Here is a 26,415-nt window from a genome sequence, read left to right on the forward strand (position 1 = left end):
AGGAAGCTTAGGCCCGATCGTCTACACTACGCTGAAGGAATTTAAAAACGCAACAATCACTGTCCCCCACATATACCTACACAGCCTAGGTAAAGGTAAGGTAGGTAAAGCCTGCATGCGAGCCAAGTGGCCCATGAGGCCGGAGCTTATCCCGGTTCCTGTAGCATGAAGCGACTAGGAGTATTTCTACTCCCCCCTGGATGGGATGCTAGTCCATCGCAGGGTTACCCCCAGCATTAAGCTCGCCGGTACCCATTTATACACCTGGGTGGAGAGAGACACTGTGAGAGTAAAGTGTCTTGCCCAAGAACACAACACAATGTCCCCCGGCCAGGGTTCGAACCCGGACCGCTCAATCCGGAGACGAGCGCACTAACCATGAGGCCACCGTGCCTCCTACCTACACAGCCTACATCTCATTAATCCCCCGCATATACCTACACAGCCTACATCTCATTAATCCCCCGCATATACCCACATAGCCACAACTCATTAATCCCCACATAAACCTACACAGCCAACATCGCATTAATCCCCCACATATACTTACATAGCCTGCAGCTCATTAATCCCCCACATATACCTTCATAGCCTACAGCTCATTAATTCCCCACATATACCCACACCTCATTAATCCCCTACATAGACCTGCATAGTCTACATCTCATTAATCCCCACATGAACCTACACAGCTTACATCTCATTCATCCCCTACAGAAGGGTCATAATGAGGGCTTTAAGATTTGCCGATGCATTTTTGTGGTTACATCGGCAAAGTTCTTCTTTTAAAAACGCTTTTAGGGTCGAGAAAGTAAAATTGGCTATGTACTTACTTTTTTTACGTCACGCGTGATTGATGAAAAAAAATCTCCCTGATGCGTGATTTAATGGAAAAATTCAGCGTGATGAATGATTGGTACCCCACCTTTGCCATCCACTTCCGCGACTAACGCTGTCGTTTCATCGCCCATTACAAAATGCAATTTGACACCGTTATAGTTTTACTTCCGGTCTGCGATACATGAAAGAGAGGCTAAAAAGGCCAGTGTGGACGTAAATCGACCTTGCTTTCGACTGTAACTCTTGATGGGGAATCGCAAGGTATAAATATTTCCCTTACTTTTTACTTTTCCGTTGGTTTCATAAGTATTTTGTGTCCGGCCTAAAGGGTATGGGAATTTTACCTGCTGCGTTGGTGACTGGGGGGACTTCATTCGATCAAGGTAATTGGCATAATTTTAACAGTTTCGGAAACATCAAATGAAACAGAGAGATCTTCGGGATAAAGTCACCGATTTAACGCCTCAATAAAGACTCAATAAATTGAACAAAGCTCTGAGAGCTCTCAATTGTAATATTTTAATTACACATGTAAAATTTCTGAAAGAGGTATGCCCCCAAAGAACAGCAAAGTTCCCCTCAGCACCGGCGGCAAGCGGGGGGGAGACACAAAGAGGAACGTACCTTTTAGGGTGTTCAGGCTCAATAGGTCAACAGCGGGTTCTGACAGGATATATAGAGGATATTACACGGTGGCGAGAAGGTATGAATTTTATGTTCGAGTGGCAAGATATTGTTCTTGCCACGAGAACATAAAATTCATATCTTCGAGCCAACATGTAATGTTCTTTTTATTATATGGAGAAACCAATTCAACAAAAGCAAAAGGCGGGAATCGTGAAGTCATTGAACGATACGACACTCACAAAGGTGACATACGGAAAGTACGCCACTCGGGTCCCTGATGAAGTGGCGTATGGAATCTACGAGTGGTTTAGTTCCCAGTAAAACACTCTTCTCCATATAATAAATGGATATATGGCAGGAGATATTTTTCAATCAACTTTATGAATAGAAATTATTCTTAGCAATTGTTTTTGTTGCTATAAAAAGTTATGAAAGTGTCAGTAAATGTGTTGTTTTAGAATTGGTACCTGGTACCGCAACCAACTGTTGTGCCCCCTGCCAGTTTGGATTTTTAACCATGTTATGGTCATTTGCATTATTTGTTTCATCAATTGGTTTCATTGGCCCTGAAAAGTCTCATTGGAGAAGTGGTCAATTAAGATATTTATTTATTTATTTATTTATTTATTTATTTATTTATTTATTTACCTCTTAGGGGTGAAAAAAAATTAAGCCACACCCACAAAGCAGGATCTTGGTATCTCTTAGGCGCTCTTTTCAAAATTTCCGATAAGCAGCCCTGTCCTTTTTATATGGGATTTTGGGCTATTTTTGGGACCTGACAGAAGGATCTAATACTCACTCCAAGCCTGGATTGAACCCTGGATCCCTGGATCTGCCAGTAATAACTAGTGATGTTATCCAGGGACCAGATCCCAGGATCTCTAGTCAGGTCATTCGTCACTGTATAAAAAAGTCAAAGTCAAAATAATTGTAAATGTTAATTTTGATTCTTCTTTACAGGATTTTGTGTTCTCCATAGCAACAACTTGGAATGCGGAACCTGTTAATCACAGCCCTGTGGAGTTAAAAGTTAGTTCCGAAAACAAGACCTCAGTGAGGGTTGATGTGGCTGGACCTCTATTTAATGATCCAGGACCTCCACCGGTGACCTCAGGAAGTCCCTGCCCTGAATTGTGGGAATATGAAGGTTAAGTTGCTAGTGGTAACTGCAAGTTGATAGTTTTGACTCGGGTACTCAACAAAGTTTTTGTGGGAAGGCCCTTCCCTGAGGTCCACTATTTGCCCCTAGCCCTTTTATATACCAATTTGACAGAAAAGGTACCCGTTTTGAACACCTTTTATTGAACAAAGTCCCACTTTCATGTAACTGCTATAACTGGCCTGTCTTATGGATAAAATCCCCAGAAAAGGAAGTATTGTCATTTTCATGTAGTGTTTACAGGGGTAAATTAAATGATACAGCCATAAGCTAAGGTGCATCTGTTGGAAATATTTTAAATATGAAAGGCCCATTTAAAAGTTTCCCTATCATTTCATATCTTAAATTGTGATTTTCCAACCCTTTTAAATACCTGAAGCCTGAAAAAGGAACCCCTTTCGGGTAGAGCCCCCCCTGTTTAGGCCATTATAGGGAGTACTCCCCCCTTCCCTGGGCTTTGACTTCATGCCAGCTCATGCCAACGCTAAATGGACTAATTTTTCATTCCTAGCTGACATAAAAAAATTGACTTTTTATAACCTCAACTGGCACACGTATCTCTGGACTGAATGGGTGGTTTTTATTTCTTGTTTGCTCTTAATTGTAGTGGCTGAGATTTTCTTCCTGGGAAAAGAAGATAAATATCTGGAGGTTGAGTTATGCCCGTAAGTGTTTCATTAAGTTACAGTCTCTAGAAAATATTGATTCCGCTCATGTACAAGCTACATAATTTACTTCATTATTAACTTGATAGCATTATTGTAGGCAGAAGTGCCAATTAAATTGCAGCCCCACTACCATCACCATGGAAATGTCTTTTTCCATGGTTTATAATCTTTGTGGTCCTCATCATTTTCAACAGATATCTTATCATGATGATGATGAAATATCTGTTGTCAATACAGTATGACCTCAATTCAAAATAACAATACTTGTCCTCAGTCCTCCTTCATTTTTTCAAATGACCCCAGAAAGGAAACTGAACCAGCTTTCCAAAAAGCAAACTTGACAGTCTCCCTGAAATTCTACACTGGCACATTTAAAATAAAGTAAGAAAAGTACCCTCCCTTCTCCTCCCACTGTTCTTTATGGGTTATCCTGAATGAAAACAAAGCTAAAACCATTTTTGTTATCATTGTATTTTATTTAGTCATGGCCAGCATCTAGTGCTTTTTCTCAATGGCACAAGAAATATGGTAAAGGTAAGGTGAAAGAACTTTTGTTGCCATTTCAGCGACTATAAAATAATGAAAAATATGCAAGGATCAAAGTAGCTAGAGCCATGTTGCCAGCTAGCAGGTAATTCTCTGTATTTTCATGGTTTTGGAATTATATTAATATTTTTGCAATAATGACAGCGTACTAAACTGTGTGATACTAAAAAACCTAAACAAATGAAGTAGAGGATGACTTAAAATGTTTAGTCCTGAGAGGCACTGTGAGAGTGAAGTGGCTGTTTTATTAAAACATAAAAGTTTGGCATTTTGCCATTAAAAGCTAATTATATATTTTGGACTCACTGCTATCATATTTACAAGTCTCTTGAAAATTATTTCAGCAAATTATTCAATGACATAATAATATTATGTGACATTCTCACTTCAGGATAAACTTGATCTAAATTATACAGCTGAGATAGATGATGCAAGCAAAACATGGAAAGGAAGTGCCATTATACCATTAGAATACTTCCCTCCTGAAGTAACAAAGATTAATGCATATGCTATCCATGGATCTGGGAATGGGAGACAGTATGAAGCACTGTACCCAGCTTCCAAGGACTTCCACACACCCGACTTGTAAGTAGACTGCAAAAGGCAGGCATAGTGCACTATCTTGCCTTCATTCTTTCACCAAGATAAATAGTACCTGTAACTTACTGGATACAAATTTAGACAACATTTGGGTTGAAGTGGCAGACAGTGGCAGAGCTTGTCCTGGTTTCCTTGGAGTGAATTGATTGTCACTACCCCTAAATGGGATGATAGTCACTAGTAATTTTTTAACCCCACCCCATCCCCCACAACCCAAGTATTTTTACATTCCTGGGTGGGGAAAGGCACTGTGACAATAAAATACCTTGGAATTGTGCACTGATGGGAGCACTGATGAAGTTGTGCCACATCTAAAAACACAATAAATTGGTCCCAGCCAGAGATCAACCACTCCAGTAAGGCCAACCAATGTATTGCCAACTTATATTATACACAGTCCAAACCAATGAAGCTGTTACCGTCTTAACATTTCACCAGACTTGAGTCTCAAAACAAGTTGCCATTAAAGCAAGCCAAATAAATAATATATACGGTAATATTGTTAGCAAAAAATAGTTTTAAACCTTGTTTACTATAATCAATCATCTTCCTTTCAGTCATCGCCTTCAGTTTTTCAAGAACTTTGATTTCAAGGCATTATTTCCTGAATCCTGGAGACAACCAGAATCAAACTATTGGACTCATATGTAACAAAGACATCAAGGAACAATCATGAATAGTTACTATAATTTTTTTTTAATAGTAAATTATTGGACCAAGTGAAGCACAATTTAGGGAGTAATAGCACAACTTATTTCAATTTTGGACCAGCATGCAGCAGTAGACCGAGTTGAAATTAAAAGCATGATGACTTCCTGAATTGTATAACACAAGGTTCAGTTACTAATTGTATCCGTAACAAATTTCAAAATTAAAGAAGTCTTTTGAGAACTTCTTTTGAGAACTTCTTTTGAGCAAAAAGAGGTCAGGAGTGCTTTCCATAAGTTTTAAAAACCGTAGGAAACATTAAGGAAGCCACGAAAGTGCATGTAATTGACATGTGCATGCCGTAAGTATCCACTAACAGGTATCCAGTTACAAAAAGTTGTCACTGAATACCTTTAGTAGGACTGCCACATGATTGTATGCTGATTGTGTGACAAATAGGCATAAGGAGAACCAATCACGATTGAGAATTTTTTCTATAGATAATTAAGCACTTAACAAACCCTGGTCAGGAAATAAGACACATTCAAGTTATGGACAAGAGACACTTTTTAATTCCAAGCCAAGAGGCTACTAACAAGTTTAAACTGCCACTATCCTAATTATTTTCAACGTTAGTTTATAATAATATTTCTTTCCTGTATTAAAAAGTAAAACATGACCTCACAGGAAAGTATGAGCAAATAATGTATGAGAAACCACTAAGTGATATAGGAAATGTGTCCTTTTAATGCTTAAGTAATCCATATATGTTTAATAATCTATGTTCAGTCAAATTACCTGTAAAGAAAAAACACAGGCATTAGCTTTGAATAAAATATTTAACTCCATATGGATGAAATCTCTGCTTCTTCAACTTGAATTACACTGTGGGCAATCTACAGTATGTGAAACAATTAATGTCTAGTTTTGCAGTTTTTTATCACTGTAAGGTATTGATAATAGACCTAAAACCATTTTATGCTTCTGACACTTTCAATTAAAATTTCTGCTTGAGCCATGTCCATCCAAGCTAATCAGCCACAGAGATTGGTGTATGTCACTTTCGGAGGAGTACATGAAGGTGTTCACTTCAAAGTTAGGAATCATGGTTTGCACTCTACAAAATTCTTTTTTTCAGTTTGTAGAAGATAACTTAAGTATGTGTAAACATGCATAATTAAGCCATGTATTGTTGTGCTCAATATCCTTGCTTCCATGGCCACAATCATGGTTTTTATCAGGTCCCAAATGTTTTAAGGGTATGAATTTTACATGATGACGCTTTATGAAAAATATTTGTGGCAATATTTATCATTCCTGTAGTGACCATAATTATTATATACTTATCTAGAGCCTGGGACATTTTCTTGTCAACTAGGATGGGCATGGCTCAAGCAGGAACTTTATGGTTCTATTTCAGAAGGAAAAGCATTGGAATTGAGATGAAAGCTTTTGGGACTAATACCATTCTACAGAGATGCTGTAAAACTGAAAACCTCTGTAGGGGATACAAACACTTAAATCAATAACAGCTACTTTTAAACTGCTCCTCATATGAACTATATCTCTGATGCTTGTATCACGTCTGATTTAACTAAAAAGATCTTGTTAACGTATGAGTTTCCATGAAAAGTTCACAGTGTATTTCCAGCTCCAGTTGATGTTAGGATCAAGTTGAATCACAGCTATCAAGAAGTGTATGGCACCAGGCCCCAGCTCTTTATGAATAGGAGTCCTTTCTGACACTTGCATGTTGTTTAGTGACAAATGAAGATCAATGGTATATGTAACAAAACTGCATGAATTAGCAGCCTCAATTACCACACCTCTCTTGTGTTCTCGTAAAAGGATGAAAAGGCAGTTCTCATGCATCTCATCAGCTCTTGTAACGGAATCAAAGACATTGCCATAATGTTGCCATTTTGGCGTTGGTGGTTCTTTGGTTGTTGCAAAAGTTTCTCTTGAAACAGAAGGTGAGTTTGTGGTTGAATTATGTTTTGTTGTTCTTTGCTCACAGATGCAGAGTCTTAAATCAACTCCCTTGTCTACACAGCTCTGATAAATGCCATATTCACTGAATCTTGTGTATTGAACCAATTTCATGTTAATCAGCACACTTTCAGTGATCACTTGAACTGTAGCTGAAAACAATTCCTGACGTTGGACGTAAATATCAAGGGAGACTGTGAGAGTTTCACCATTTCTCTTTTCTCGCACATTATCAAACCTTTCTCCCTTGAGCCTTTCACAAGATCCAAAACCAGAAACTGGTCTATTTGTTTGGATGTTTTCAAGGAACTGAGTTTGTATCTTTCCATTAAGTTGCCCTAGCACAAATTCAGCTATAATAGAGTGAAATGAGTTTCCATGGACTTTTGTCTCCCATCCTTGACAAACGCAAAGTGAAGAACTGAGAAGTTGGAGGTCTTCGCAACTTCTGTTTCTTGAAATTGGTTCAAACAGGCCAAGATGCTGCTGTAGTCCCTTGTTGCCAATATCAAAGGCAACTGCCATTAAGGTGTAATGCAAATCAATGATGGACACCAGTCTCTTTTGATTTTGTTTTAATGTCTGCACTCTATTTTTGCCAAGCAGGTTTTGAACCCGATTTGGTATTACAATAAACAAGTGTGGTTGAAATACTTCAAACCGTCCCTCCATTGTTCTGGGAAAAGCACCATAGGTGTTGCCATGATCTGATAGTATTATGCTCAAAGTGTTTGGGTCAGTGCCTAAATTCTCCACAAAATTTGCTAGTCCTTCATCAAAAGTCTGAATTCTAAGTCCACTGTCTTCATGGCCCACATTCAGCATTGAAAAAGAGAACAGTGGTTTCTTATCTGAATCTGCATTCACTTCCTGGAGAAAATTTTCCAAGAAGTGTAAAAACAAGCTGTGGTAATGTTTTCCTCCATAACATATCTTCGAGGGGCCATGGAAAGGCTCTGGAACTCCAAAGCTCTTGAAAACTTCACAGCTTGAGTGGGTTATTCCTGTGAAATCAATAGAGTTCTTCTTTAACGTAGATGTTAAGTTGTGCCATATTTCCTTCAGTGGTAAACTTTGGTTCATAACTTTTAAGTCCCTAACCAGTCCCCATTCGTATGTCCAACACAGGTCTTCTTGCCACATTGTCTGATATCCCAAAGATTTAAACTTGTTAAACATTACATCTGCTTTGACAGGAACAGGGTTAACAAACTGTTCAATGTCAAGAAGTTCCCCTGAAAACAAGGTATTTATGTTCTCGAATGTCCTGTGTTTGATGGCATGAAACAGCTCAAAATCTAGAACCAATGCTGATGTATTTGCGTTAATGCTTCTAAAAGCCTTGACAGTTTGAGGAAGGGAGCGAAAGAAATGAGGTCTGGAGACAGAGTCGATTAGCATAATGTTGACATTAATTGCTTTGACTTGAAATTTATCGCGGGATTTATCAGCTGTTGCACCTCTAGGTGGAAGAAGAAAAAGCTGAGTCTTGGCCGTTGGATTCCAGAATTCATCACACCTCAGAAAAGCAAAAGGGAAATAGTCTTCTGCCGGTGCACTTTGAATATAGTTATTGAGGGCTTTCTCTACGTCTTGAAGGAATGAAAAGTGTCGCCAACTAAGGGAACCATCGTGTGGATCGATGAATCCCACAGAAATAATGTCTGATGATCCACAGCTTGTGGTATGGCATTCAACTTTAGGGTATCCTCTTGGTGTCTTTTCCATCCTACACAAATTCACCTGCGAGGTGTTGCAAGATTGATTCGCAGGATTCATCGTAAAGATGGATTTCGCAAAGGAACAGGCCTCTTTTCGAACTACTGGTAGACGACAGGATGCCGGCGTGGTTGAAAACGGCTTGGTGTGTATGGTCTGTATGGAAAACGGAGGGCATGCTGAGGCTGTTGAATTTGTTATGGCTTTGATCAGTTTGTAACGCAACACCTTCGGCCAGTCTCTGAGCGAATTCCACTTTCGGTACTCATCTTCATACTTTGTCAGATAATCTGAACCGTCCATAAATAAGATCTGATAAACCAAGACAGTAGCTGCCACAGAAGTCAGAGAGAGAAAGCAGAACATCCATATCTTTTTAAGGCGACGGGACCTAGAACTTAACAGTGAACTAAAACATGAACGAAGCATTGGCAAATAAACTTCACGCTTAAGCACTCAGGAGTTCCTGGCATCGGTGATGAAACTGGGCAGCTACACCTGCACAGGCAAGCAGACTAGCCATCAAATCACCTGTCGTTCTCAGGAAACCGTAAAGTGACGCGTAAAGTAGTCTACAGTGTGTCCGCCATCTTAAAATCAACTCAAAACAGCTGAATGAGCCCGCAAAGCGAACCGCATGTTAATTCAACATGGCGGAACTTTTGGAACACGGTGAAGATTGCACACGAAAGCCTTCTGCAGAATCGAATGCAAGATTGCACCGAAAATGCAAAGAGAGACTTGCAAAAGCCTGTCGAAATTGTAAGTAACCGAAAGGTAGACTTTCGACCTTTAAATCGAATGTTTATTTGACAATTTAGGGTGGCGTGATGCAATCACGCGAGGGCTTCATGACAAACCTTCTAAACGTTTCTGGTGCTTCCTTTAGCGGCATATGTTAGATTCATGCTGGATGCTATGAGTAGACTAGGATGGTAAGTACCTAGAATAGCTAGTCAGTACTATGAGATAACAAATGTATTTATATCACTAAGGGCCTGTTTACAAGGAGAGAGGGTATATTTTAATACCCTTGTAAGCGGGTTACCCTAGCGAAGCGGCCTTACCCCTCGGTCACACGTGGCCGATCTCGTTCTAAGAACCCTACACTCGTATCAAACCTGCCTACTGTAAAAACGCAACTTTTCAGGCCTCATTTTTCGATACAATTGTAAAACCCTGGAACATTATCTGTAATCTCGTCCCTCGTGACTAGTTTTCTAAGTATGTTTAAAAATTTTCTGCGCGCCACTTATTTTAAGCTTCCTTTACTGGACATTACTCATAATATTGACATGCCCAGCACCTGGTTCCTTTCCCGTAACTGCCCTTGCCACCGCTCTTAATTTTATCTGACTGATTTTATTTGCACCTTTTTTTGTTTTTGTTTTTGTTTTTGTTTTTGTTGTTGTTTTTTAGACTCTTTTATTTGCACCTAACTGTGCACTATTAGTAATTAATTAGATTTATTGTCATTTCATTAAAATTTTAGATTTCTTATCAGAATTTTTTAATTAGATTTTGGGTTGTGCCTCGCAAGGGATACTTTTTCCCGTTCGCGCAATCCCTTTTGGCCTTTTCATTTCTACTATTGATTTACTACTTATGTATATATTTAACTTATGAGACCAATAAAGTTGATAGACTAGACTCACACATTTCCTCTTGTTTTCTTTGTCGTGTTTACATGCTAGGGTTACCATGGCAGATGAGTTAACTTTTTCCCTTGTAAACACTCCAGGTAGGGTTAACCCACCTACTGGGGTTAACTTTCTACTTGTTTCCAGACCCTGTGAGTGTATTAAGTTGTACGGCCAGGTTGTAGGGTTACTGTACCTCTGAAATTTTGCTTGTTAAACTCAGGTTATGTTTTGCCCTCCAGCTAGGGTTAACCCACTCCTCCCTCCTTGTAAACAGGCCCTAAATAAATTTGACTATCAAAAAATGAAACAAGTATCAACACACATTGATCAGAGAATATTTTGACAAGCACTGCATCTGTCATGAGGTCAAGGGAAATTTGAGACATCCACTTTTTTTCAAGGAAAACAACAAATGAGGCCAATACAGGGGCTCCAGAGAAAAGGGGACTCCCATGTGAAAGGGGTCGGTGATGCTTGGCGGAAAATTTGAATTAGTCTCCGAAAGGACAACAATCTGGGCATGGTTCAAACTTTATTTGAACCCTGAAAATATATAAACAATAGCCTCCATTTGGTGTGAAAATATGCTAGGATATTTGTCCGCAGACATTATCAGTTCCGAGAAGTGAACAGTTTTCCGAGAGCATAGCTCGAGGAAAACTGTGAGCTTCGAGGAACAGATAATGTCCAAGGACAAATATCTGAGCATATTTTCGCTCCAAATGGAGGCTATTGTGTTTATTATTCTTCAAATCTTTTTCGTAACGTGTGCAGTTTTGTAAATTGGGGAATATTCTCAGATATTCCCCAGTTTCAGCTGGGGAATATTCGGTCACATGACGTGTTTAGACTAATCGCACATGAACAAAAATATTTGATGGATTATAAGACAGGATATTTTTGTTGGACAATTTTTTAGAAGATCCTGTATAATTATGGCTCTTTGAATTTAACAATAAAAAAAAATTGCGATAAAACAATTCATAAAAGCATATTAAAAGTTTGTTGACAATGTTTCAATGTTTGGCTAACGTCATTATCAAGTCAGAGTCAAAGATAAAAAATTTTTAATTACTAAAAAGACAGTGGGTGATGGAATGTTCTTTTAATCAAAGAGTTTTACACGAATGGAATCTGTCTGCGTGTTGAGACTAGGATTGTGCTCCTTGATGTAAATCATCATTAATGTTTTATCGCAATTTTTTATCGTTAAATGTCTGCTTCTTTTTCGTCTATTTGAATTTCCTTACAAATGAAGCTATTTCATTTCACTCTAGTCACTCACCCAGAGGTGACCCCTCCCTTAAGAGAAACATGCATGTCATAACCCACCCCAGCCCCTTGTTCCACCCCCTCCCCTCCTTCCCTGCTAAGAAAGGATTATTTAACTCCAAAATTATTTGTGATTGCCTTAAGTGATGTGGATCCAGACAAACACTTCGTATGTGAACCCTGTGACCCAAAGCTTGTTGGAGGATTTGATCATGATGCCAAAGAGGTAACCTTCAAAATAATATGCTTTTCACATACTTGTCTGTAAATATGTCATACTGACACATTACTTGAATGAATACCTCCCCTGGCTTAAAGGTAGGAAATTTAGAATGTTACATGCAATCATTAGTTAAGTAGGAAAAGTCAGGTTTCCCAGTACACTAAAATTTACTTTCCAGATAAGAACCTGTTTCAATTTTTAAGCCCAGCAAGTTCTTTCATATTGGGGAATTAGATGCCAAAATTTCAGCCAACAAGTTATGAATCACTAGTTTCTTATAAGTGGGTGTCTACTGTATTTAAAATTGCAAATAGGTCTGGTCCAAGTCTGGTTGGATATTTCTTAAAATAATGATGGGACTTGATTGAAGCTTTGTTTTGTTTATGGAGAAAGAGAAAATCCTTGCACCAGGTGTCTAGAATGGTTATCTGGGAAATTTAGAATAGTCCAGCTCATTAAGGCCATTTTTTTGTTAGGATGATTGTCATGTTTTTATATTGTTTCCCCTTTTACAGATGTTCCTATGTGAGAATGCAATATACACCCAAAGTGCAATGGAAAATGTTCTAACTCACGAGCTCATCCATGCATATGATAATTGCAGAATCAAATATGATCCTGACAATGTGAAGCACTTAGCTTGTACTGAGGTATTTGTTTCAAGCATTTTATAGATGGTAACTTGCTTGTCCTCAATATGAATTTTTGCGATAACTGCAGAAATTCCTGCGTGCTCATTGGCTAATTTTCATTGTCAATAAGCGGACAGACACATGAATTTATAATTTATGCAATGTATCAATGAGCGAGACCGAACAATTTGACAATTTTTTATCATAACAAAACAAACTGACGTCAGTTTTTCACGGGTCTGTCCTGTTATTGACAATGAATTTTGTCATAACATTGTCAAAGTAGTCTGCGGATCCACTTGGCTATCGCCTCATGGATCCACAGTTACTTTGACAATGTTATGACGAAATTCATGATCAGTAACGGGACAGACACATGAAAAGCTGATGTCGATATGTTAAAAGGACCCTTCATTACAAGGTACAGGGGGGTCCCAGGAGAAAACAAGGGTGGAGGCTGAGGAAAAAGTGGGAAGTGGGATTTGTAAAAAGGCAAAATACCAGAAATTTGGAGGAGGTATGAATGAAGCATACCGTGGAAAGGAGACACTTCAGTCTGTAACCCTCCCAGATCTAGGATAAATTGTGACTGATTTATTAAACAAGTGCAGAAAGGCACGAGTTTCTAGAGGGGTATGGGGCCATGCTTCCCCAGAATATAGTCCTCACCAAAATAGAAAACACTTATTTTTTTGTTTGTACCCATAGATTCGTGCTGCAAACCTGAGTGGGGATTGTTGGTTTTCTAAGGAGGCATTTGGACGCTTCAAATTCAGATGGAGAGCTCATCAGCAGGTATCTTTCCGATTACATAATTTGTTAAAATAATGTAACCTGAAGCTTAGTCTTTTTAACATCATGATTTTGCAGCCATCACCTGAAGAACATTTAAATTGTGATAACTTTTGCACACAAAAATATCTATCATTTTCATGTCAATGATCATAATGTAGATTAGCCTCCGAGAGCTGAGTGGCTATAAATAGCTAGGGGGGCCCTGGGGTGCCTGTGACCCCCCTTTTGTAAGCCTTTTTAAGCAAACAACCTACAACAGGTGGCAAAATCAATATCGTGATGACAATCTGGTGAGTAGCATCACTTTGACAGAGTGTAACCCCCCTTTAAAAGTCCTGGCTACGCCCCTGTTTTACAGTGCAGCTCAGATATAAGCGAACTACGCATACGCGTATCATACGAGTGTATTTTGCGTATACGCGTATGTCAATACGCGCACATATACGCGTATATACGCGCATATATACGCGTATATACGCGCGTATATGTCTCTTTGTTATGCATTCCCACAAGTTTCTTTATGTGAAGCATTGTTAGTCAAACAAAGGACATTATGTTTCTTGAGAATGAAAATGGCTTCAAAGCGAAATTTGCATATTGTTAAAACGTCAGCCGGTCAATAAAAGCTATCATATTTCGATCACTTCGCAAATTCACCGACAAACTACCGTTTATGAACACTTGATCTTAAGCTACTAAAAATGGGAAGAAAATTGATACAGTCGCTTGAACTCCCTATTTTAACACGTGAACTTTATGTTCTTACAAGTAAAGATCTGTGTTTCGGCACGTGTCGGCAAGTCGTTTGCGAAATGTTTATTGTCTGAATTAGCGTTCTGAAGATCCTAGTCGAAAAAATGATATCTCCGGTTATATTTGATACAGATCATGCATTCAAATGGTAAAATACTCTTTCCTTGACGAAAAAATTGTTTATCAAAGTTTCTATGGTGCGCCGCTCACGTTTAGTTATTTTTTCTTCAAGGAAAAGTTGTGTGTTTCGGCACGCGTCGGCAAGTTGTTTGCGAAGCGTTTATTGTCTGAAGATCCTCGTTGAAAAAATGATATCTCCGGTTTTATTTGACACAAACGTTCATTCAAACGGTAAAATGCTCTTCCTTTTACCAAAGTTTCTATGGCGCGCTGCTCACGTTTAGTTATTTTTTCCTCAAGTAAAAGTTCTGTGTTTCGGCATGCGTCGGCAAGTCGCTTGCGAGATGTTTATTGTTTGAAGCTTTCCGAAGACCTTGTCGAAAAAATGATATCTCCGGTTCTGTTTGACACAAATCGTTCATTCAAACGGTAAAATGCTCTTTCTTTAGCCAAAGAAATGTTTATCAAAGTTTCTATGGCGCGCTGCTCACGTTTAGTTATTTTTTCCTCAAGTAAAAGTTCTGTGTTTCGGCATGCGTCGGCAAGTCGCTCGCGAGATGTTTATTGTTTGAAGCTTTCCAAAGACCTTGTCGAAAAAATGATATCTCCGGTTATATTTGACACAAACCGTTCATTCAAACAGAAAAATGCTCTTTCTTTAGTCAAAATAATTGTTTATTAAAGTTTCTATGGCGCGCTGCTCACGTTTAGTTATTTTTTCCTCAAGTAAAAGTTCTGTGTTTCGGCATGCGTCGGCAAGTCGCTTGCGAGATGTTTATTGTCTGAAGCTTTCCGAAGACCTTGTCGAAAAAATGATATCTCCGGTTCTGTTTGACACAAATCGTTCATTCAAACGGTAAAATGCTCTTTCTTTAGCCAAAGAAATGTTTATCAAAGTTTCTATGGCGCGCTGCTCACGTTTAGTTATTTTTTCTTCAAGTAAAAGTTCTGTGTTTCGGCATGCGTCGGCAAGTCGCTTGCGAGATGTTTATTGTTTGAAGCTTTCCAAAGACCTTGTCGAAAAAATGATATCTCCGGTTATATTTGACACAAACCGTTCATTCAAACAGAAAAATGCTCTTTCTTTAGTCAAAATAATTGTTTATTAAAGTTTCTATGGCGCGCTGCTCACGTTTAGTTATTTTTTCCTCAAGTAAAAGTTCTGTGTTTCGGCATGCGTCGGCAAGTCGATTGCGAGATGTTCATTGTCTGAAGCGTTCCGAAGACCTTGTCGAAAAAATGATATCTCCGGTTCTATTTGACACAAATCGTTCATTCAAACGGTAAAATGCTCTTTCTTTAGCCAAAGAAATGTTTATCAAAGTTTCTATGGCGCGCTGCTCACGTTTAGTTATTTTTTCTTCAAGGAAAAGTTCTGTGTTTCGGCATGCGTCGGCAAGTCGCTTGCGAGATGTTTATTGTTTGAAGCGTTTCGACCTTGTCGAGAAAGTGATATCTCCGGTATCTGACACAAACCGTTCATTCAAATAGTAAATTACTCTTTTCCTGACAAAAGAATTGTTTATCGAAGATTCCATGGTGCGCCGCTCACATTTTGTTATTTTTAATTTTCTTCGAGGAAAAGTTGTGTGTTTCGGCACACGTTTCCAAGTCGCTTGCTTGGACCGTGTTCAGACTTTGTTTCGAGAAGATGTTATCTTTCGGTTGTGATGTTTGCTCCATGAAGATGGGATTGTTGAAGCGTGTATCCCCGGTTCTATTTGACAAAAAAAAAAAAAAAAAGTAAATTTTTGATTTAACGACAAAATACTCTCTCTTTTGATCAATATTCAGTCAGTTAATTTCCAGTCAAGTGCCCAATTGCAAAATGTTAGTTTCAGCTAACATTTTGCTTAGTCTGTAGGCATACGCGCGTATACTGTGTACGCGTATTCAAAATAAAGAAAACTCTTTCTCGCTCTGTGGCAAGCTGTCAAGCCATTGAAAACAACAATGACCTGATAAGAAAAGATGAAACAATAGGTTAGCTCATACATACTAATCAGGCATACGCGTATATGCTGTATACGCGTATGTGCGTATATGCATACGCGTATGTGCGTATATGCATACGCGTATACGCGTATTGGGCTGACGCGCATTACGCGTATATTTTGGTTCGGATATATCTGAGCTGCACTGTATGTTTTGGCTGAGTACAGTTACAACACAAAAACCTGTGTCTTTAATCATGTAGACTGTAAGGGACCAAAGTAGTCTATTTTCAGGGCCATAAACACAACGGGAATCCTTTACATAGGCTGTTTACAAGGATCAATCCCACAAGCAGTCAGCTCCATCCAGTTACAAACACTTCCCAGAGATTTATAAAATTAAACAAATCAATGTTCTCTAGAACTAAACGGTTGTTTTCAATGTTTTTTTTTTTGCCAGGAGTGTGTTAAAACGAGAGCAGTTAAATCCATGTTATGTGTCAGAAACATAAGCAAGGAGGAAGCAGAGAAAGTTGTAGAGAGTGTATTTGATGCCTGTTTCCATGATACAGAACCATTTGAACGCATACCTCCTTGAACGAAGGACTGTGTGGACTATGATGCAACAGAACATCACATAAACAGAGAAGGAATCATGCTTCCTGATCACATCAACTTTATGCTATAAATAAAGTATTCTGTCCTGGGCTCAAACAATAATTGTTGGGAAAATAAAAAAAAAAAGACACCAGTAAAGGAATGGGAAAAGCACAGACATTTCTTGTGATCTTTTTTGCTCTTTCCCACTTTCTAAGTTAAGAGCCTCAAACAAGGTAACAGTTAATTTGACCGATGTCTGATGTCATCACTTGCCCTAAGAATGATATGTGGGACACTCAGTATATCAGCAGTTTGATTGACACAGGATGAATACCAGAAACACCGTCATTTTCACAAGAATTCTCTTAACTGAGATGCAAGAATCGTAAAATGAAACTTTCATTGTTACCACAGGAAACCTGGTTTTCTTATGTTGTTCCCTTTCTTGATAACAAGATATTTTTTACCAAGCATTGGAAATTTATGAATAAAATCTAGTTTAATGGTATAAAAATTCGACAATAAAGAACACATTGAAATGACTGATTTTCTTATTACATATCCACCAATAACCAGAATAATATACAGCCATTAGTTATTTTGCAATAAACAGCATTCTGTGTTTCAAGATACATGTAGCTCAGCTTTTTACATTATTACCAGAAGCTTATCATTACATGATGTACATATTTGTAGATGTCATGCATGACCTCCATTTTCAACTGTTCTCTGTAATGGTATAACACAAACAGAGTTCTTTGCATTTTTAAGTCTCCACCATCTGCCCAGTCTGTGTTCTTGTCCAATGCCTGCTATGAGGGCATTTCCATCATTAGAAAAGGACAATGCATTCACAAACCCAACCTGGCAAGATTAAATAACAGTGAAAAATGTTAACTGTAGAGATTAAATTTGCTATAATGTGTTTCCTTAGAAATTTCAAGAGTGATTTATGTGTAATTTCTACTTACAAAATCAATCCAATGCTAAGCAGGGTGGCAATAAGAAAAGAGAAAACTTCAGCTTAAGAATAGAATATTGGTTTGGTACACCAAATTCTCAGAACTAGCATTGAAAGAGTTGAATGAGAATAAGTAGGGAGAAGTAATCTTTGGAGCTTGGTAAGTCTCACCATAGGTATTGAGAAGAGCTGCTTGAGACTTCGGAAACTATCTCCACACTCCCAGAGTTTGATGCATGAATCACAAGAACCTGCTGGCAAAGTTGTTAAACAAAGTTAGTCACATTTCAGTCATTTGTTGCTGCAGTTTCTTCCTTGAGGGTTCAACATAATAGGTTTTGGCAGAATGTGGAATGCAAGGAAAACTGGATGTGCAATGTGGAATGACAAATTTTAAAGGCAGGTTGCAGAATAATAATACGGCATTGCTTCAGGATTTACTCACTTTGACAGGCAAGGTGCGTAATAGTTTTAAAATTGACGGGGGATTGCAGGATGAATAACAGACAATCACACATTTGTGGATATTACATGGTGAAATTTAACTCTAACCAAGGTGGATCGTGATAAACATTCTGACTGGGGTGGGATGGTGGCACTGACCCAAATATGGTGGTGGATGGATGTGAGATTGAAGAAGTCCTGTTAGACCCTCCTCTTCAGTGACTTAAAACCAATTGAAACAATATACATGCTAAGGTGTTACCTGAGGCCAAGAGATCTGTACTTCGCAAAGATGCTATTGACGTTATCCAACTCTCATCTGGTATGCACTCATCAGAACTGTTATCAGGTTTACAGTGAGCATTTGCAACTGTACACAAAGGCTTCTTTTTCGTCACACTCCACAAAGATAGTGAGCTGTTGGTAAAATTAACTAAATCCATTATCCATATGGCTGTTTTTAGAATTTTGTAACACCGCACAAGATAGCCATCTGACAGACAGTGTGTTCAAATAATTTTGAAGTGGTGTTTCATATTATCAGTTAATATGATTTAATGGAAAGTTTCAATTTTAAGGTACTTGTGTTATGCACTTAGAAGGTTTACAGATGCAAATATCCATTCAAATACATCATGTAAAAATCTTGTCATGTCCGATGCACAGTTACCTTTAACTCTATAAGTTGAAAAATGCTAAAATTGCAGCTAGAATTTGGAATAAAATGTATTAATAAGGATTAAAATTGGCTATGTAACATGTCACACACAAGAGACATTGTCTAATCATGAGACATTGTTTCATATCAACACCTAGAAGAGTGTTGATACAACCACTGGAGTATTGCTGGCAACCTTAATTACATGTAAAGGTGTTTTGAAGTGTGATGAAACAACAGGGTATACTCACCCATCATCTGCACCAGAAACCATGTGCTCATCATTAATTAACTGCACACAATCCAATGACCCTCTGAAGATGAAGTGTGAATAAAATAATTGATTTTACTAGTTTACTGTTCAGTTCATTTAAGACATAAACTTCACATGCTTTTGTAAAGATCAAGTACAAAAATACCAAGTCTGTTACAATGGCATTGAACCAGGAGCTGAAGCCAGTATATATTAAATCCAGTTTCAGGGGCATTGCAGTTAGCCTGATCAGATTTAGGGTTAGTGTTAACTTTCATTTGCACAATCATATAGGTGTAACCCTCAATTAAATGCAGTTCAATTCAATTCTCTCAGAATCCAATTGTCTACTCACTCTATATCAACTATATATACATATATATATATATATATATATATATATATATATATATATATATATATATATATATATATATATATATTGATTTGCCACAGAAACAAAAATAGAATTACAGTACAATCATGATTAATAACTTACAAAAATTAATATGCCAGATTTAAACATTTAGGTAACAAAGTGCCATAAGACACAGCACCACAGAGAATGCAAATAGTTGCTCCTTGCTTCAATTTCAAATCACATGTTCACAATCCAATGAAATATCTTTCTCTCATTATGCAAGCAGAAGACTAGTTAGTCATCTCATTTACTTACATGTTCCCTGGTGCATTAAAAACCAACTGCGACTCCTCAACTACTTTCCACACGCGAAGACTTCGGTCTCTTCCTCCAGCACTCACAGCTCTGTCCCTTGTCAAGCTGTCGATGGCAGTGATGCTGTCTTCATGTCCAAATCTAGCATTTACCAAACAAAACAGAGCAAAGATTAACTAATGGAAATCAACCTGGCCCTATACAAAGAAATCCTGCAGGCTGCAAGAGTAAAAGGCTGAGAATTAACAAAAAAGAAGGGATAAAGCACTTTAAGACTTTTAAGTCACTAACCACAAGTTACAGTTACAAAAATTGACAAATAAGACTTACAAAGTTTCTACATAAGCCATCTCATCCAGATTCCAAATTTTTGCTGTGCGATCATGAGAACAACTGAAAAGCTGGTGAGTTCCCCGTCTAAAAGCCACACCCTAACAAAGAAACACAGCTGCTTTAGACCACAAGTTTTCAATTTAAGTCTAACTAGAAACATTGTCTTCTAAACTCACTGATACTGCATCCTTGTGTCCTTTGAATGTGTGAAGGTGATGAAGTGAGCAAGGATCCCAGATGTGAATTACTTTGTCTCTTCCGCCACTAGCCTTGAACAAAAAATGACCAGATGCTAACACAATCATAAATAAATGTAAAAATCTATACTTCCAAAGGGCCCTCTGCTGCATGCAATTTATCATCTAAAGCTTTCACTATTCAGCAATGTCTGAGGCAGCCATTGTCATAAGGTTTCCTCCTGTACAACATCCAAACAATGTCACGTGTGGTTATGATTTCATTGTTTAAAATATATGAATAATCAAATTAATGGGTTTGAAAACTTTTTTACCACAAATCAATCTCTCCAGCAGACTGAGATGGTAATAAACACAACTCCTCCTCCCCCTAGCTACCAGAATTTATACAATCTTCACCAAATACAAGAAAAAGTTTGCAGACAAAAAATTCTTCTTATTTCTTCTCACCAAAAACTTGCCATCAGAAGTAACAGCAAGACACAGAACATGTCCCTTGTGGCCTTTGTTTCCTTCACTAGCTTTGTGACAGCCTGAGATCTTCCCCTCCTTCTGGCCTGTTTCTATATTCCCTGTCACCAAATATGTAAGCCAGAAAACATCAATCAGACAAAACTTTTCTGAACCGTATTAGCGTCTAAAGAAACTGCTGGGCTACATTGGCAGGCAAGTGAAACACTTACAGGTATTTATCGACTTGAAGTTGATAAATTAAAGTGAACTAACAAGCCAAAGCAATTTAGTGAAGTTGGTGTTTCGAGCCTTTATAGTCCTTCGTCAAAGCAAAGCCAAAGTCACTTTGCTCTGACAAAGGGCTAAAGTTTGATAACTTGCTATGACTGGTTCTTTTACCTTTCTCAGGTTCAAGTTGATAAATAGCTAATAATGGTGATTAGTGGACCCTGTGCAATGTAAAACAATACAGTAATACTGAGCTTAACACGAGCTTGGTTCCAAATAGTTTGCAGCATTTGTTTTAATTTGATATTTGCCACGTGCACAACAAATTAAAAGACTGACAAAACATCAGCATAGCTAACCTGACCAATCAGTTTCAGCAGACCAGACTTAAGACACCATCAACTGACACATACCATTCAGTTGACTCTGAAGATGACATCCGCTCAGGTTGTTGAAATGTCAGTCACCAACAACAGTTCTTTTCAGAACTACCCTCACCTGGACGATCACACCGTAGAAACTATTGATACTCCTGGGTTCAAACCATTTACTATATAGCAGTAAACTGATGTTTTTAAAATAATCATCAATAACTATACACCTCAGCAGCAAAGCAGCATCAGCAGAGTATAAGTACAGGATTGAATAGGAGTATGACTTTTCAAATCTATGGCTGAAATGCTTTCAATTATCACATTTCACACCAATCACAAAAAAAATAGTTTCCTTTTTCACTAGTAAGCAACAGGGAAAAGTGAGGGCCTTGAAAACATCACTAGATTGAAATTCATTAGAGGTCCCCGATGGTGCAATTTCAAGGTTTAACCCAGCTTTTCTTACCCAAGAGGGAAACTCCATACTTTAGAGCTTGATTTAATATATACATGTAGTCATACTTACATTTGATGATGGAGCAGTCTTTTGAAGCAGAAAAAATAAATTTGTCATCAGGTGACACACACAGACATGTGACTGACAGCTGATGACCTCTCAGAACTCTGATCGCAGCAGGAGAGGGCTGTGTGTACTGTTGAGTAAATATTGATAATTATTTTATGCTGACATGTGTACATGTACGTAAAGTCTGTGTTTGAGCCAAGTGTCATATCAGGCCAGCACTGATCCCAGGTTTCTGTACTACCAAGTGACTAGGAGTACTTCTAATTTCTCTGGATGGGATGCTAGTCCTCTGCAAGCCTACCCCCAGCATTTCACATGCCACTAGCCATTTAAACACCTGGCTGATGAGAGAGACACTTGGAGAGTGAATCATCTTGCCTAAGAACACAAAACAGTGAGTCTGAGCAAAGCTCAAACCCAGACTACTTAATCTGGAGACCAGTGCACTAACCATCAGCAAATACACAAGCCTTGGATGGTGCTACTATTAATGTCATGATCATACCTGAGAAGCTATTCTTTTCTGTAATCTGCCTGTTTGCTCGAGCTAGACAATAAAAGCAAGAATGTACATGTATACAACATATATTTAATTCTGATGATTACCATAATGCTACAATATTTCTGAAAGAAATAATGATGCAACCTTAAATATAAATTGTTGTATCCTTTTGTTGTAATTTTTTATTATCTTGTAATTTAAACACTTCATGAGAATATTGAAAAAAAGAGAATACAAAACCAAACTGACAGTCACAGTAAGTTACATGATATCATTGCAGAACTTCTCAATTAGCTGATAAGTGCATGATCGCGCACATCTTCAAGTTTCAATTGACAATTCAGTAGACCTGCAGTAAAGCATGAACTTACTATGTAGAGAAATGGTTGGAGATCATTACCTTGAGGAGACATAAGAATTCCAGTAAAATAAATAGATTACATGTATTTTCATTTGATTTATAAGGGGTGAAAATTGATTACAATGTGCCTTCAGCCTCATAGGCTATCACCTCATAGAAATCAAGAGCACAAAAATAATCTATTTGAGTTGAATACTATTTATACTAAGAATTATGTCTAGATACTTACAACATCCTGTTTAAGTCTGTGAGCAATAGCATCATGATCTATGTCATCTGACTCTTTCTTTTTTTGTTCTGGAAATACATGACACCATTCTCAAGACAAAGTGAATAAATAATGCGAAGACTTGATTTATATACAGTCTCTGCGAATTAGCATAATAACAAAGGACCATAAGTTCTTCAAGTGAATACCTTTGCGCAAATCAAGTTCGTTTGCACATTTAGGAATGGTTTACGTTTTCTTATAAAAAAAATCTCCTAATTAGGCAATCAAATTGCAATTCATGCAAAGGTATTGATAATTAACTCCTCCTTCTAGAAACATGTCAGTCTTGTGGGCAAGTCTATCAATGGCAGTTAATTTACCTTAGTATGTAGATGAGTAGTGTTTCACTTGTTCACCAACACATACATGTACCAACAGTTTCTTCGCTCTTACCTTCACTCTCTAACTGTGCTAAGTATTGCTTGGCAAGACGAAGTCGCTTCTCTTGAGCAGTCTCAACATCCCTCTCCTCTCCCTCTTCAACCATATCTTCCTCCCTATCACTGAAAGAAATGTTGCAATTTAGTGATATTCAGTTGGTAAACCAAAATACCGTAATATTGAAGAACACATAGATCTAAACCAGCACCTACATTAACACAGGCTTTCCATTAAAAAAGAAAAAATCAAGCTTTACTTCATCATTATATTTTTTACTAACGATAACTTAACTGCACTCAGCTAGCCTTAAAGATTTATACTTAAGGGATCACAGTGTAGCTTCAATTGGGCACAACATATTCACCTCTTGCCTTGAGGAAACAAACCCTACTATTATGGACATCTGTTATCACAGACAGAAGCTACATCCCCAACTGAAGCTACAAAAAAGGTATGGAAACAGCTAGGCTGTTATGGACTACCACTAATTATGGAATTGCAGACACTTCAAGTGATCCCAAACTAACATTCTTATTGTTCTTCTCTTGTTGCAACAGACAACTTGGACATACTGAATGACATAATTATACTTCAGTCATGGAATGTTTACTAGTTTGTACTCTGTTTTGACCTATATTATATCATTGTGAATCAAGGTAAATATGTATACCTAGTACAACAAATTAAAAGAAACTGAAAATCTGAAATGTGACACTTTATACTCAAAAATTGAGTGTTTTCATTATATCCCACTATTGCAGACTCTTGCTGTTACAGACACCATAGTCATAGTCATAGCAGTCATAGTAATTTTTCTCGGACAATTCTGTCCAAGAGGGAAAGGCTGATTAATTGAGATTAACCCTATGTGAAGCACCGACCCATGAAACAAGGCCAGACCACAACACCAGGAACTCCGTGCCCTACTCTTTTCGATAAGTGTGTGGGTTCTTTAACGTCCCCTGCTAACCATGTAACACTGAGGATGAAGGAGACAGGGCCTATGCTTTATAATCCTTATCTGAGAAGACTTGAACGTCTAACCATTTGTAGATGTCATTACAAGGGCAGCATATTCTACTCAGTTACATGTATTTTAAGACCCTGAATGTTGGTCTGGTCTGGGGCTGCAACCCTCAACCTCCCGCACTGTCCAAGGAGGAAAGGTGCAACGAGGTCAACCCTGTATGAAGCACCAACCCGTGAAACAAGACCAGACCACAACACCAGGAACTTCATGCCCTACTCTTTTCGTTAAGTGTGTGGGTTCTTTAACGTCCCCTGCTAACCATGTAACATTGAAGATGCAGGAGATTTGACAGGGCCTATGGTTTATAGTCCTTATCCGAACAGACTTGAACATCTAACTATTTGCAGATGTAATTACGAGGGCAGCACATTCTCCTCAGGTATTTTAAGACCCTGAGTGCTGGTCCGCACAGTAGACTGTGGCTCTCTACCAACTAAGCTAACCAGGCGGTGCTGACACCAAATGACGGTCCCAAGGGTGTCTTCGCTATGACGAGAGTTGACTGTATAACAAAACGCCAGTTAAGTAAGCTACAATACACTTAATAAGCTTAAATACATTAGGCAAGCACAGTAAGAGAGCCAGTGAGAAGAATTTTTACCTTGGAATGTCTGAATCACTTCCCAGTTCATCTTCATCTATGTATTCAACCTTCTTCGATGGCTTTTTGCTCTTTTGCTTCTTAGTTTTGGATCCCAACACCTACGAAATAAACGTTGTAAAACCACGTGAGCACGCAACTCGTATCTGCTTCTATGAACTGAACGGCTTACAGGTATACATAGTGTTAAATTTACTTCAATATTAGACAAATGCAAACGATTATTTCAACATGCATACTAGGCAGAATGTGAGACTTTACCTGAGATGATTTAGCTTGTCTTTTCCTTGGCTTCGACGAAGAACCTTTCTTGTCCGCCAAGAAAAAGCCCGACATTTTGTTTTTTATTGCCGAGAGAAACCTGGAAACTGGAGCCCAGAGTCTCTCGAGTTCGGTCAGCGGTTGGTCGCCGGAAGGTATCTTGTTCGTGTCCTTCGTGTCCTTCGTGTCCTTCGTGTATCAGGGGCCTGTTCACATGGAATTGGGGGACCTCGGGCAGGTGAGGTACCCCGCCTTGGTGGGGTAACCAGTCTATCCATACAATCTCTCTTTTTTTTCTTGATCGTGTTCACATGTTAGGTGGGGTACTCCACCAAGGCGGATTACCCGGAGTTTTCTCCAGGTGAAAGCTGCGGAGTGGGGTGACCCGCCTAACCGGGGTAATCAAATCACTGCGCCAAAGCCCGCCAAAACACACGGAAGAAGAACATGGCTGCAAACCGCTACGCATGCAGCGAGACTTTCACAGGCATTCTCAGTATATACAGAACTAACAGGAACCTGACTTTCAGAATTTGAAAATAATGAACAAGTCATCGAAACGTCATTCGAAATTATTATCGCTGATTTTTACTCTTAATTGTTTTACAACATTGCAGGGGGAAGACTAAGCTCACTACAAAGTGGCAAAAATTTCAAAGTGCGACAGTTGAATTTATTGCAAAGTGCGACAGCTTACTTTATTACAAAGTGCGACAGTGTCTTATTACAAAGTGCACCAGCTTTTTTATTACAAAGTGCAACTTGTATTGTCAATATAGAGTGTGGCAGGTGTTAAGATTTTATTACAAAGTGCGACTATTATAACAAAAGTGCGATAGAAACAAAGTCTCAGTCAATACCTGTATTATTTCATATCTTTCTATTTCTTTGCATTCTAGATATACATCGACCTTTTCCCCTCCAATTCTGTCAGATCAGCCACCCAGCTTGATTAACTTCTACAGTCAGTCTGGGTGAAATTTTGCTGGTATTCCTATTTCCCCAATGATTTTGCAAGCTAAAGGAATATAAAGCCAACGTATGTTTTTGTCATTGCTTTGTGCTTTGGTTAGATTTCTAGTTCACTTTTACCGGCGAAAATGTTGTTGGTGATATTTGTTTCTTATAAACAAG

General features: G+C 38.3%; 4 protein-coding genes across 5 annotated transcripts; 2 read left to right on the plus strand and 2 right to left on the minus strand.

Annotated features, from left to right (window-relative positions):
• The first annotated feature begins 1,004 nt into the window (after positions 1-1,004).
• LOC110050446 (UPF0462 protein C4orf33 homolog) lies at positions 1,005-5,939 on the plus strand. Its single transcript, XM_020756367.2, has 6 exons — positions 1,005-1,101; positions 2,431-2,617; positions 3,237-3,294; positions 3,780-3,831; positions 4,235-4,428; positions 5,001-5,939. The coding sequence occupies exons 1-6, from the start codon at positions 1,087-1,089 to the stop codon at positions 5,092-5,094; spliced, it is 600 nt and encodes a 199-aa protein (XP_020612026.2). The 5' UTR covers positions 1,005-1,086; the 3' UTR covers positions 5,095-5,939.
• On the minus strand, positions 5,641-9,228 carry LOC110050444 (uncharacterized). Its single transcript, XM_020756362.2, has one exon. It carries the CDS (start codon positions 9,226-9,228, stop codon positions 6,700-6,702), a length of 2,529 nt encoding a protein of 842 aa, XP_020612021.1. The 3' UTR covers positions 5,641-6,699.
• Positions 9,229-9,449: 221 nt separating this feature from the next.
• On the plus strand, positions 9,450-17,313 carry LOC110050447 (mitochondrial inner membrane protease ATP23 homolog). Its single transcript, XM_020756368.2, has 6 exons — positions 9,450-9,561; positions 9,689-9,734; positions 11,859-11,940; positions 12,453-12,587; positions 13,278-13,364; positions 16,632-17,313. Exons 1-6 carry the CDS (start codon positions 9,450-9,452, stop codon positions 16,767-16,769), a joined length of 600 nt encoding a protein of 199 aa, XP_020612027.1. The 3' UTR covers positions 16,770-17,313.
• LOC110050445 (U3 small nucleolar RNA-interacting protein 2-like) lies at positions 17,252-25,410 on the minus strand. Of its 2 annotated transcripts, none has more exons than XM_020756366.2 (14): positions 25,282-25,410; positions 25,021-25,121; positions 23,402-23,511; positions 22,967-23,034; positions 22,380-22,421; positions 21,875-22,001; positions 20,744-20,865; positions 20,273-20,365; positions 20,094-20,194; positions 19,764-19,904; positions 19,086-19,148; positions 18,439-18,593; positions 17,904-17,983; positions 17,252-17,635 (listed from the first exon to the last, which is right to left on the minus strand). In XM_020756366.2, exons 1-14 carry the CDS (start codon positions 25,354-25,356, stop codon positions 17,471-17,473), a joined length of 1,443 nt encoding a protein of 480 aa, XP_020612025.2. In that variant the 5' UTR covers positions 25,357-25,410; the 3' UTR covers positions 17,252-17,470. The 2 variants fall into 2 exon arrangements, with proteins under 2 accessions (XP_020612025.2, XP_020612023.2); XM_020756364.2 differs by having other exon boundaries at positions 17,904-17,986.
• Between the last annotated feature and the right edge of the window lie 1,005 nt (positions 25,411-26,415).

Source organism: Orbicella faveolata, unplaced genomic scaffold (genome assembly GCF_042242905.1).
Source record: "Orbicella faveolata isolate gen_17 unplaced genomic scaffold, um_ofav_v1 contig_35, whole genome shotgun sequence".
NCBI lineage: Eukaryota > Metazoa > Cnidaria > Anthozoa > Scleractinia > Merulinidae > Orbicella > Orbicella faveolata.

What these genes read in the sequence shown, in the direction of transcription:
- LOC110050446 (XM_020756367.2), top strand. An exon ending in GCACAAGAAATATGGTAAAG is followed by an intron (nt 3,832 to 4,234) that starts GTAAGGTGAAAG and finishes TTCTCACTTCAG; the next exon opens with GATAAACTTGATCTAAATTA. An exon ending in GACTTCCACACACCCGACTT is followed by an intron (nt 4,429 to 5,000) that starts GTAAGTAGACTG and finishes TCTTCCTTTCAG; the next exon opens with TCATCGCCTTCAGTTTTTCA.
- LOC110050444 (XM_020756362.2), bottom strand. Translation starts at nt 9,228, where the DNA reads ATGCTTCGTTCATGTTTTAGTTCACTGTTAAGTTCTAGGTCCCGTCGC.
- LOC110050447 (XM_020756368.2), top strand. Translation starts at nt 9,450, where the DNA reads ATGGCGGAACTTTTGGAACACGGTGAAGATTGCACACGAAAGCCTTCT. An exon ending in TGCAAAAGCCTGTCGAAATT is followed by an intron (nt 9,562 to 9,688) that starts GTAAGTAACCGA and finishes TGCTTCCTTTAG; the next exon opens with CGGCATATGTTAGATTCATG. An exon ending in GATGGAGAGCTCATCAGCAG is followed by an intron (nt 13,365 to 16,631) that starts GTATCTTTCCGA and finishes TTTTTTTGCCAG; the next exon opens with GAGTGTGTTAAAACGAGAGC.
- LOC110050445 (XM_020756364.2), bottom strand. Translation starts at nt 25,356, where the DNA reads ATGTCGGGCTTTTTCTTGGCGGACAAGAAAGGTTCTTCGTCGAAGCCA. An exon ending in CTTCTGATGGCAAGTTTTTG is followed by an intron (nt 20,366 to 20,743) that starts GTGAGAAGAAAT and finishes TTTTTGTTCAAG; the next exon opens with GCTAGTGGCGGAAGAGACAA. An exon ending in ATGGCTTATGTAGAAACTTT is followed by an intron (nt 19,905 to 20,093) that starts GTAAGTCTTATT and finishes GGTAAATGCTAG; the next exon opens with ATTTGGACATGAAGACAGCA.